General features: G+C 45.2%; 1 protein-coding gene across 1 annotated transcript in view; it reads right to left on the bottom strand.

The window, feature by feature from the left end:
* Positions 1-12,554, bottom strand: part of LOC147114889 (uncharacterized) — a 90,996-nt gene that overhangs the window by 54,916 nt on the left and 23,526 nt on the right. Inside the window, exons 3-4 of the mRNA XM_085992119.1 lie at positions 5,953-6,101; positions 5,765-5,840 (exon numbers count right to left, since the gene is read on the bottom strand). Of these exons, the coding sequence (XP_085848245.1) occupies positions 5,765-5,840; positions 5,953-6,101 (225 nt within the window). The remainder of the gene's footprint in view (positions 1-5,764; positions 5,841-5,952; positions 6,102-12,554) is intronic.

Here is a 12,554-nt window from a genome sequence, read left to right as displayed (position 1 = left end):
GCTTTCGCTGCTTGGCCCAGCTGTAGAGCCAGCCACTGGAGCCCCAGCCCGACGCCCAGGAAGGATTATTGCAGTACCTGCCACCAGCTTGGCTAGCTGGTGAAACCACAGCTTTTTCTTTTTCTTGATTTTTCTTCAACTTTGGACGCCAGAGGAATCGATGTCCTTGAGGTGCTGCCGAATTGCAGGTAAGTCCGTTTCCAATTCGTTGCCACTGTTGTGTCTGTGTGTTGATAGAGACACTGAAGACAGGAGTTGGTTTCATAGGTGTTTAATAAACAAAGTCTGGAGGGGAACTAACTGATACAACACAATATACAGGCTTATATAGCCCGAGTGGCCATTCGACCGGCATTACAGTACACATGGGGCTCTTAAAGGCACATACACTACATTCAGTCACCCTATTCTTAATTATGGGCTCTAGTAATTTCCCGATAACAGATGTTAGGCTAACTGGTCTATAATTCCCTGGATTCCCTCTCTCGCCATTCTTAAATAGCAGAGTGACATGCACAATTTTCCAATCTAAAGGAACAGTTCCTGAATTGAGAGAACTTTGGAAGATTATAGTTAGGGCATCTGCAATGTGCTCACCTACTTCCTTTAAAACCCTCGGATGGAAACCATCTGGTCCTGGGGATTTGTCACTCTTTAGTGCCATTATTTTCTTCATTACTGTTATTTTACTTATGTTAATTTTATTGAGTCCCTGTCCCTGATTCAATATTAGTTTCCTTAGGATTTCTGGCATGCTATCCTCTTCATCTACTGTAAATACTGATGCAAAGTAATTATGCAACATGTCTGCCATTTCCATATTATCATTGACAATATCACCAATATCAGTTTTTAAGGGGCCAACGTTGCTCCTGGCTGCCCTCTTTTTCCTAATATAATTGTAAAAATTATTTTTTATTGGGCCTCCTGCTGAGCGCACAGCCTGAAGCAACAGCGCGTTCGTCGCTGGGCTGTGCGCTGTAATCATTCAAAATAGCAGGCAGCACCAAAATAACATGCCGCCTGCAAGTTTTAAATGTGTGCGAGGAAATCTCGCCCCGCAGTGCCACCGCCCGTTTTTGGGCCTTATCAATTTTCTATGCCTTCGAATTGTTTAAAAGACATTTCTGCACTAGTTTCTACATTTTTTTTCCTGCATCCACCTCAAAGATTGCTCTGCTTATTATTGTTTTTTTGTTACAGCTCCATTAATGATACCATTGGGTTTCCCAAAGGGAATCTGAATATCTCAGCTTTTTAGAGGAAGAAAAGGAGGACCAACAAATGGTGCCAGGTGGATCAGGGCTGACCCACAGGTTTCTTATACCCATCTGCTGGTATCCTCACACCCACATCCACAGACAGGTGCACATACCTTGCTTTGGCAGAAGATTAGTGCTTGTGGAGACTCCAATTTCCAAGGGAGGACATGACAGTGGGTGCGATGGACATAAATGATAAATGAAGGTCTGCCCAACTGTCATGGTGGGTAGTTCTTTGGAAGCATCTCAATCACACTATGCATGAAAGAGACATGGTAGGATGATCAAAGAGCCACCACCGACTGATTGGCTTCACCCAATAAGATGCCACCTAGCATATCAGCAGATCCTAGCACAACTACCTGGCAATGACCATGGGGAATTGTCTTCATGGGCTCCACCTCCTTGTAGGCACACTGAGATCTGACCTATGGGGATCGTATTATGCAGTGGCAAAAAGGACTAACCTCCTTGAAATTACCTCATGCAGTAGCATCTGTAGTTCAGCAGCAATCAAACAATGTGTTGGGTGCTGTGCTGCTCTATTACTTGCACGCACTTAATGTGCCTCCAGATTTGGTTTTGTTCCCCTTTATTTTTGGTTGTCACTTCTTGGCTTTCTCTCCTCGCAACCTTGGTAAAGTCTGTCACATGGTTGAAATGTTTTATGAGACTTTCCAGAGGCTGCAAGGATTTTTGACCCTCGTTCTGTCATTTCTTTTTAATTGTCTGTATTCCTTTCCATTTCACCTGAATTGCAATTTTCCATCACAACAGCGGACTACCACCCTGTAGATGTCCAAATCAGCACTTGGAGCTGTGAAGAATTGTGTAAATAAGCTGACTCAGTAAAATTGCTATTCTGGCTAGATTTGAATCAGCTCTTAATCATTCAGAATTGAATTAGACTGGTACATAAAATCTGACCTTACTGTGGGAGAATTGGACCTTGAAACAAAACCAAAGCTCAGCTGACATTCACTTGAGTCTCCTGTTTGTGTCAAATTCACCAGTTTTGGCTAGGCCACCTGAGAGAATAGAAACATAGAAAAATAGGAGCAGGAGTAGGCCATTCGGCCCTTCGAGCCTGCTCCACCATTCAATATGATCATGGCTGATCCTCTATTTCAAAACCATATTCCCGCTCTCTTCCCATACCCCTTGATGCCTTTTGTGTCTAGAAATCTATCTATCTCTTTCTTAAATATATTTAGTGACTTGGCCTCCACAGCCTTCTGTGGTAGAGAATTTCACAGGTTCACCACCCTCTGAGTGAAGAAATTTCTCATCTCAGTCCTAAATGACTTACCCGATATCCTGAGACTGTGAGCTCTCGTTCTAGACCCCTCAGCCAGGGGAAACATCCTCCCTGCATCCAGACTGTCTAGCCCTATCAGAATTTTAAACGTTTCAATGAGATCCCCTCTCATTCTTCTAAACTCTAGTGAATACAGGCCTAGTCGACCTAATCTCTCCTCATATGACAGTCCTGCCATCCCAGAAATCAGTCTGGTGAAACTTCGCTGCACTCCCTCTTTGGCAAGTATATCCTTTCTTAGGTAAGGAGACCAAAACTGCACAGTACTCCAGGTGTGGTTTCACCAAGGCCCTGTCTAACTGTAGTAAGACATCCTTACTCCTGTACTCAAATCCTATTGCAATGAAGGCCAACATACCATTTGCCTTCCTAACTGCTTGCTGCACCTGCATGTTTGCTTTCAGTGATTGGTGTACAAGGACACGCAGGTCCCTTTGTACATCAACATTTCCCAATCTATCATCATTTAAATAATACTCTGCCTTTCTGTTTTTCCTACCGAAGTGGTTAACTTCACATTTATGCATGTTATACTGCATCTGCCATGTATTTGTTCACTCACTCAACTTGTCTAACTTGCCTTGAAGCCTCTTTGCATCCTCCTCACAACTCACAGTCCCAACTTAGTTTCGTGTCGTCAGCAAACTTAGAAATATTACATTTGGTTCCATCATCCAAATCATTGATATATATTGTGAATAGCTGGGGCCCAAGCACTGATTCCTGCGGTACCCCACCAGTCACCACCTGCCACCCTGAAAAAGACCCATTTATTCCTACTCTCTGTTTCCTGTCTGTTAACCAATTTTCAGTCCATGCCAGTGTATTACCCCCAATCCCATGTGCTTTAATTTTGCACACTAACCTTTTATGTGGGACTTTATCAAAGGCCTTCTGAAAATCCAAATACACCACATTCACTGGTTCTCCCTTATCTATTCTACCAGTTACATCCTCAAAAAACTCCAATAAGTTTCTCAAACACGATTTCCCTTTCATAAATCCATGTTGACTTTGTCTAATCCTGTTGATATTTTCTAAGTGTCCTGTTCTCACATCCTTTATAACAGACTCTAGCATTTTCCCTAATACTGATGTACTAACCAGTCTGTAGTTCCCTGTTTTCTCTCTCCCTCCTTTTTTAAATAGTGGGGTTACATTTGCCACCCTTCAATCTGCAGGAACTGTTCCATAGTCAATAGAATTTTGGAAGATGACAACCAATGCATCCACTATTTCCATGGCTACCTCTTTTAGTACTCTGGGATGCAGATTATCAGGCCCTGGGGATTTATCGGCTTTCAGTCCCATTCATTTCTCCAGCACTATTATTTTACTAATACTAATTTCCTTTAATTCCTCCTTCTCACTAGACCCTTGGTTCCCTAGCATTTCTGGGAAGTTATTTGTGTCCTCTTCCGTGAAGACAGAACCAAAGTATTTGTTTAACTGCTCACAATCCTCAGGCTTGCTAGTTTTTCTGGCAACTTTATATGGCTCTGCTTTGGATCTAATACTATCGTTAATTACTTTTGTTAGCCATGGTTGGGCCGCTTTTCCTTTTGTGTTTTTGCACCAGAAAGGAATGTATAAGTGTTGCAATTCATGCATTAGTTCATTAAATGTTAGCCATTGCCTATCCACCGTCATGCCTTCTAATGAAGCTCCCCAATCTATCATAGCCAACTCACTCCTCATACCTTCGTAGTTTCCTTTGGTTTAGATTTAGGACCCTGGTTTCAAATTGGAATTCTTCACTTTCCATCTTAATGAAGAATTCTATCATGTTATGGTCACTCTTCCCTAAAGGACCCCGCACAACAAGATTATTAATTAACCCCTTCTCATTGCACAATACCCAATCTAGGATAGCCTGTTCCCTAGTTGGCTCCTCAATGTACTGGTCTAAAATAACATCGCGTACACACTCCAGGAATTCATCCTCCACAGTATTATTGCTAATTTGGTTTGGCCAGTCTATAGGTAGATTAAAGTCATCCATGATTACTGTAGTACCCTTGTTACATGCATCTCTAATTTCCTGTTTGATGCCATCGCCTACATTACCACTACTCTTTGGAGGCCTATAGACAACTCCCACCAATGTTTTCTGTCCCTTGGTGCTTCTTAGCTCCACCCAGACTGATTCTACATCTTTATTTTCTGAGCCAATATCCTTTCTCACTATTGCTAATTTCATCCTTTACTAATAACACCACCCCACCTCCTTTTCCTTTTTGCCTGTCCTTCCTAAATATCGAATATCCTTGGATAGTCATCTCCCAGCCTTGGTCACCCTGCAGCCATGTCTCCGTAATCGGAATTATATCGTATAAGTTTACATCTATTTGTGCTGCTAATTCATCTACCTTATTACGAATGCTTCATGCATTCAGATACAGTGCCTTTAGATTTGTCTTTTTAACAGTTTTAGACATCTTAACATTTTTTCGTACTATGGCCCTATTTGTCTTATTACCATTTTTTCTTACCCGGACCCTATTTGTTAGTGCACTCTTTTGTTTGCACGCTCTGTCCCTTCCTGACACAATCTGGTTATCCTTACCCCAATCACTTTCCTGCACTGCTTCCTTGTCTTTTCTCTTTAGCATTCTAGATTTCTCTCCACCAGGACCCTCCCCCACCTCCCACCCTTATTTAGTTTAAAGCCCTATCTACCTCCCTAGTTATTCGATTCGCTAGAACTCTGGTCCCAGCATGGTTCAGGTGTAGTCCATCCCAACGGAACAGCTCTCTCTTTCCCCGGTACTGGTGCCAGTGCCCCACGAATCGAAACCCACTTTGCCCACACCAATCTTTGAGCCACGCATTCATCTCCTTGATCCTATTGACCCTATGCCAATTTGCTCATGACTCCAGTAATAATCCTTTGTGGTTCTGCTTTTTAATTTAGCCGCTAGCTGCTCAAACTCTCTCAGCAGGACCTCTCAGAGGGAAAACTGGCCAGGGAGAAGACAAACACTGCTTACATGTACCTCCTGACACGACAATCAAAAAAATACATTCACTCAGTTTGTGGAGATACATATGTGAAAATTACTCTTACCTGACTATTGAGAGCAACAAAAGTTTGAAGGCTAACTTGTGGGTGAAATAAATTAGGGCAATATGAAAATGATTCAGAAATATATTGTTCTTCTATGTTGACAAAAACAAAACTTACTTTTTATACTGCTGACATACAACTCAAGGGTGTGTAGTCCTCCCAGCTGCACAGCACTAATTTCAAACAAATAGGACTGAAAAAGAACACGCAACATGAATATCTTAAGCGAAAATGTATCATGACATAATAAGAACGGCTATTATATAATTTTTTTTTAAGTGCATGCTCTCTGTTGCATCAAGTACCTGTCTATCTCCTGATTCTTTGTGCAAAGGTTTGAGAAGGCTTCTGTCTCCTGTATCACCATTGTCTCCATACAAACACAAAGAAACAGTAGCAGGGTGTTCTATGTCCAAAAAGTCACTGCAGTACATTTTTATCTGATATGTCAGAACTGTAAAAAAAAATTATAAAAGTAGGGACATTGTACCAACAACACTAAAATATAGATCAATTAAATTGTATTTATTAATACTACAGACATTATTGTTATACAATGCTGTAATAATATTTCATTTTCAATATTTTCCCCAGACCTAGCTTTCTTCTATGTAACTAATATTAAATTTAATAATGTAGGGTGGATTTTCATTTGCAAAGCTGCCTGTTTTTAGGTGGTTTGGGATGTTGAAAAGAGACAAGTAGGGTGGTGTATCTTACTACGCAATCGTGTTCCAATAATTGCCACCATAATTTTACTCCTAGGAAATGAAAGTCACATTTAGGAACTGCCCTAAACTTTCCCTGCTGCATGGCCAAGTAATCTCAACAATTTCTCACAAACAGCGACCCTAACCTGACCATGGGAAAACGTGGCAGTAGGAGCAGCAAAGTGCTATCCCATAGATGGATACCACATATAAGAGGCCATTGTCGGAGAATTTTATTGCATGTTTGCGGAGATTTATTTGGACATTGATTTTTTCATTGTTTAGGCTCAGGAACTGCTCTGAAGAGTTAGCTAGCCATTTACATTGAGTTTCATTCTTGCGTTACAAAATCTTTTTTTTAACTTTTGTTGATTTATTTCTCTTAACTTTACCACCTCAGGGAATGGGATAAGGCACAATGGAATGGTGGTATAGGGAAGTGTGTGTGGAATATCAAGTGCATTGTGAATATTCATCCATCTAGTAAGTTACACTGTCAGAGCATGTGGGTCTGTTAGTGCATCATACTTCTAGCAGTTCCTCAGGACATACATGGGTACTCATGACTGATTTACCTTGGCCAACCTTGTGAGGTAATTAAATGGTTTCCAGCACTGCCTTGCCTATTGTAGGGTGGTTAAGGTGGCACTGACTGCCTGTGCCTGCATCACCCACTTGTGAAGCTTCCAATCAGGAGTAGCAAAGAGCTAATCCTTACTTGCTCTTATGTCTGCCAATAACACCTATGTAGCGGTTCGTGTAGATCGACACTAAATAAGAGAGTTTGACTTCGACGAACTATTAACAAGTTGTTTATTTACAGGAACAGACTAATTACATCAGGTAAGATGGCAGGTAAGATGGCTGACTGTAGGAGCACCGTGGTATAGGTCTTGTCCCAGCGGGGACTCCATGAGAACTGAGTTCGCAGTCCTGTGGGGAGCGTGATGACGTCATCACGCTCGGTCGCGTTTCCCGCGCTTAGGGCATCACGTGATGCGCGTCGTCGCGTTTGCCCGCGCTTGGGGCATCACGTGACTGCGTCATTGTGTCAGCGCGTCTCCCGGTACGGAGGCTGGCCGTTGAGACCGAGGTCGCGAGGCCGGGCTGTGCCAGTGCTTGCCACGGGGGCGGAAGATCGCGTCGCTCCCGTCGGCTGGCCGATGAGGCCGAAGTCGCGGTAGGCCGGGCTGTGCCGGCGGCCGTCTTGGAAGACCGAGTTGGGCCGGCGGCCGGTGCGCGTGCGTCACATGATGCACGTGCGTCGCGGACAAACAGGGGGCTAAAGGGGGGGAGGAGCTAAACACGATCAAAATCACTAAGGAAGTGGTACGCGGTAAAATAATGGGACTCAAGGTGGATAAATCACCTGGACCTGATGGCTTACATCCTAGGGTCTTGAGGGAAGTGGCGGTAGGGATTGTGGATGCATTGGTAATAATTTTCCAAAACTCCCTGGACCCGGCAAAGGTCCCGGCAGACTGGAAAACTGCTAATGTAACACCCTTATTTAAAAAGGGCAGTAGACAGAAGGCTGGAAACTATAGCCTAACATCTGTGGTAGGTAAAATTTTGGAGTCCATTATTAAGGAGACAGTAACAGGACATTTGGATAATCATAATTTAATAGGACAAAGTCAGCATGGTTTTATGAAGGGGAAGTCATGTTTGACAAATTTGCTGGAGTTCTTTGAGGAAGTAACGTATAGGGTGGATAAAGGGAAACCAGTGGACGTAGTGTACTTAGGCTTCCAAAAGGCATTTGACAAGGTGCCACACAAAAGATTATTGCTCAAGATAAAAAATCACGGGATTGGGGTAATATTCTGGCATGGATAGAGGATTGGCTATCTAACAGAAGGCAGAGAGTTGGGATAAATGGTTCATTCTCAGACTGGCAATCAGTAACTAGTGGTGTTCCACAGGGGTCAGTGCTGGGTCCCCAACTCTTTACAATCTATATTAACGATTTGGAGGAGGGGACCGAGTGTAACATATCAAAGTTTGCAGATGATACTAAGATGGGAGGGAAAGTAGTGAGTGAGGAGGACATAAAAAACCTGCAAGGGGACATAGACAGGCTAAGTAAGTGGGCAGAGATTTGGCAGATGGAATACAATACTGGAAAGTGTGAGGTTATGCACTTTGGCAGGAAAAATCGTAGAGCAAGTTATTATCTTAATGGCAAGAAACTGGAAAGTACTGAAGTACAAAGGGATCTGGGGGTCCTGGTGCACGAAACTGAAAAGGTTAGTATGCAGGTGCAGCAAGTGATTAAGAAGGCCAATGGAATGTTGGCTTTCATTGCTAGGGGGATAGAATATAAAAATAGGGAGGTATTGCTTCAGTTGTACAAGGTATTGGTGAGACCGCACCTGGAATACTGCATACAGTTTTGGTGTCCATACTTAAGAAAGGACATACTTGCTCTCGAGTCAGTACAAAGAAGGTTCACTCGGTTAATCCCGGGGATGAGGGGATGGACATATGAGGAGAGGTTGAGTAGATTGGGACTCTACTCATTGGAGTTCAGAAGAATGAGAGGTGATCTTATTGAAACATATAAGATTGTGAAGGGGTTGGATCGGGTGGATGCGGGGAAGATGTTCCCGATGATGGGTGAAACTAGAACTAGGGGGCATAGTCTTAGAATAAGGGGCTGCTCTTTCAAAACTGAGATGAGGAGGAACTACTTCACTCAGAGGGTGGTAGGTCCATGGAATATGCTGTCCCAAAAAGCTGTAGAAGCTACATCATTACATAAATTTAAAACAGAAATAGACAGTTTCCTAGAAGTAAAGGGAATTAAGGGGTTACGGGGAGCGGGCAGGAATTTGGACATGAGTCTAGGTTCGGATCGGTCATGGCCCTGTGGGTAGCGGAGCGGGCCCAGGGGCCGTGTAGCCTGATCCTGCTCCCATTTTGTGTGTCTAATTCTGTTAGATTCAGGAGCTGGTTCTGTGATAGTCGATTGGCGGCTAGGATCAGATCAGCTCGAGGGGCCGATTGGCCTACTCCTGCTCCTATTTCTTATGTTCTTAGAAGGACTTGACAGGCGAGGTGAGTGAACTCGCCGACAGGTGAGCGAAACCATCAGGAGGCTGGAACACGCAGAACGGTGCGTGCCATAGTGCTACGACGTTAACACAACAGAGGGTGAAGAGTTACTGCGTTAACCTGTGATCGGTGAGGCTAGCAACTTTCACGTGGCTGATCGCGGCCGCAGGATGCCCATTGGACCCGTCCTCGATGTGTGCAGCTTCAGTAGACGTTTGCGTTTGTTAAAGGGAAAACTGGAGAAAGGGCGGCAACGGTCCAGGTTATTGTTGCTTGCAGGAGGGGTTAACTCTGCCTGGAGGGCGGCAACACGTGTAACAGTTGTAGATTTAGGAGAAAACAGCCGGGAGGGCGGCACGCTTTTTGTTCACGCCGAATCGTGTAGTAGGTAACACAACCAGCAGGCTGAAGAGCTGGTGCGTCGTCGGCGGAGAAGGAGTCGTCATTTTTCACGAGGGATGGGTCCTCGTGGTCCGCGAGGGATGGGTCCTCGTGCGCGAGGAGTGGGTCCTCGTGTTTCACGGGGGTGAGTCCTCGTGGTATCCCCGCAGGGCGTGCTCTGATTTTGCGGGCCTGAACATGCTGTACCCCGCGCTTGGAGAGATTTATACTTACTGTTGCTGTAGACGTAGAGGCGGACGATCCGTGAGGCGGTAGAATAGTCGAATACGGGGACCGTGAGCACATGCGTGGTCTGTGCCGCATCGATGTTCTCGGCGAATGGGGCTTCTACCGGTATAACGCACGAGGGAGACTGTGGCTCCCTGGATTGCGGTAGCAACAGCAAAACGGCTGGTGCTTCCATGGCGTGCCTCTTTTGTGAAAATTGCTCACAAAAAAAAAACGAACGGGGTCCGGTTGAGGTTTGTCCATGTCAAACGGGATCTGCTCCAGACTGCGCTTACCTTGCGAATACGTTCGCAAAGACAGGGTCACCTTTGGAGGAATCGGTGTTAGGCGGTTGCTGTTCCGTGGTTGTTCGTCGGTTGTGCGTCGGTCGTCTTGTGGGAAGACGAGGTCCAGGCGCGCGTTGCTACCGTGAAAATCGTTCACGGACTCGGGTTCACCAATTGTAGCGTTGGAATTGATGAGCTCCCGTATTCACGTCGTTGGGTCACCAATGTAGCGTTGGTGGTCGACGGTTGCCATTGGGCGTGCTGTACCTCTGTGAAGACGAGGGTCAGGCTGCGCGTTGCTACCGTGAAAATCGTTCACGGATACGGGGTCACCAATTGTAGTGCAGGAATTGATGAACTCCCGTACTCACGTCGTTGGGTCACCAATGTAGAGGTTCGTGTAGATCGCCACTAAATAAGAGAGTTTGACTTCGACGAACTATTAACAAGTTGTTTATTTACAGGAACAGACTAATTACATCAGGTAAGATGGCAGGTAAGATGGCTGACTGTAGGAGCACCATGGTATAGGTCTTGTCCCAGCGGGGACTCCACGAGGACTGAGTTCGCAGTCCTGTGGGGAGCGTGATGACGTCATCACGCTCGGTCGCGTTTCCCGCGCTTAGGACGTCACGTGATGCGCGTCGTCGCATTTGCCCACGCTTGGGGCATCACGTGACTGCGTCGTTGCGTCAGCGCGTCTCCCGGTACGGAGGCTGGCTGTGGAGGCCGAGGTCGCGAGGCCGGGCTGTGCCGGTGCTTGCCGCGGGGGCGGAAGATCGCGTCGCTCCTGTCGGCTGGCCGATGCGGCCGAAGTCGCAGTAGGCCGGGCTGTGCCGGCGGCCGTCTTGGAAGACCGAGTCGGGCTGGCGGCCGGCGCGCGTGCGTCACGTGATGCGTGATGTCAGCGCGTTAGGTCCCCTCTTAAAGGGGCAACGGCCCAACAGCTAAGTTAAAAGTGCAACGGCCCCAACAGGTAAGTTATACGTACATAAGTAAGTTAAGTACATACAGTTAGGTAAGTTAAAGGGAATTATGTATATATCTATATGTAAGGGACAACCGGTGGTACCGCCACACCTACACATATTAGTCTGACAATTTGGGGGCTCTTACCACTACCATTGCAAGCCAGTTTTTGCTCTATCTTTTCCTCCAATTTAAGTGCTTCACGTCCTTTAATCAGTCGCATTCTTTTACATGCTACAGCTAACCCATATTGTCCTCCCTCCCAATAGTAAACCAGTCAGGATTGTGAAAACTGCTGTAAACTTCTACTGCTGTGTATACAATGAGGTTCCCTGCAGGAAAAGATTGTGAGTTCCTGGTGGTACCACATGCGTGGGCCTCACAAATAAACCACCCATCAGAGGGAAATCTAACCTGTAATGTCAGAATTGTTACACATCATGACAATATTAGTTGATTCACTTGAACAAGCATCTTAAAACAATTCCCATTAGAGCACAGCAAATATTTTCTACTGTAGGATTAGCATGTGATTACTCTTTTGTGGAACAAACTCATTAAAAAAAATGTTAGGTAGCGTAACAATAAGATGTAGATTGATACATGGGTAGATCTTGACTTTGTGTGATAGTGTAAAATGTGTGATAGCGTGTCAGCAGACTGTGTCTTCGGTCCCCTGCCACAAACTTTGTTCCCTAGCCATCGACTTTGTCCCTCTCACTGGTCACTGTCTGAGGATGAACCACACTGTTCGCAACCTCGGCATCCTAGTTGACCCTGAGCTGAGCTTCTAAGCCCATATCAGCAACAACAATTTGCATTTATATACTGCCTTTAACCTAGTAAAGCTTCCCAAGGCATTTCACAGGAGCGATTAAATTTGACACTAAGCCACATAAGGAGGTATTAGTACAGGTGACCAAAAGCTTGGTCAAAGAAGTAGATTTTAAGGAGCTTCTTAAAGGAGGAGAGGTAGAACGGCAGAGAAGTTTAGGGAGGGAATTTCAGCATTTAGGACCTAGGCAGCTGAAGGCACAGCCGCCAATGGTGGAGCAAAGAAAATCAGGGATGCACGAGAAGGAGCTCAGAGATCTCGGAGGGTTGTAGGGCTAGAGAAGGTTACAGGGAAAGAGAGGAACGAGGGCATATAGGGATTTGAAAACAAGGATGAGAATTTTTAAATCCTCTCCATCACGAACACCACCTACTTCTACCTCTGTAACATCACCCATCTCCGCCCCTGCCTCAGCCCATCTGCTGCTGAAACCCTCATCC

Source organism: Somniosus microcephalus, chromosome 7 (genome assembly GCF_052327205.1).
Source record: "Somniosus microcephalus isolate GS21.2 chromosome 7, FLI_Smic_1.0, whole genome shotgun sequence".
Lineage (NCBI taxonomy): Eukaryota > Metazoa > Chordata > Chondrichthyes > Squaliformes > Somniosidae > Somniosus > Somniosus microcephalus.
This window is presented reverse-complemented; position numbering and strand designations above follow the sequence as displayed.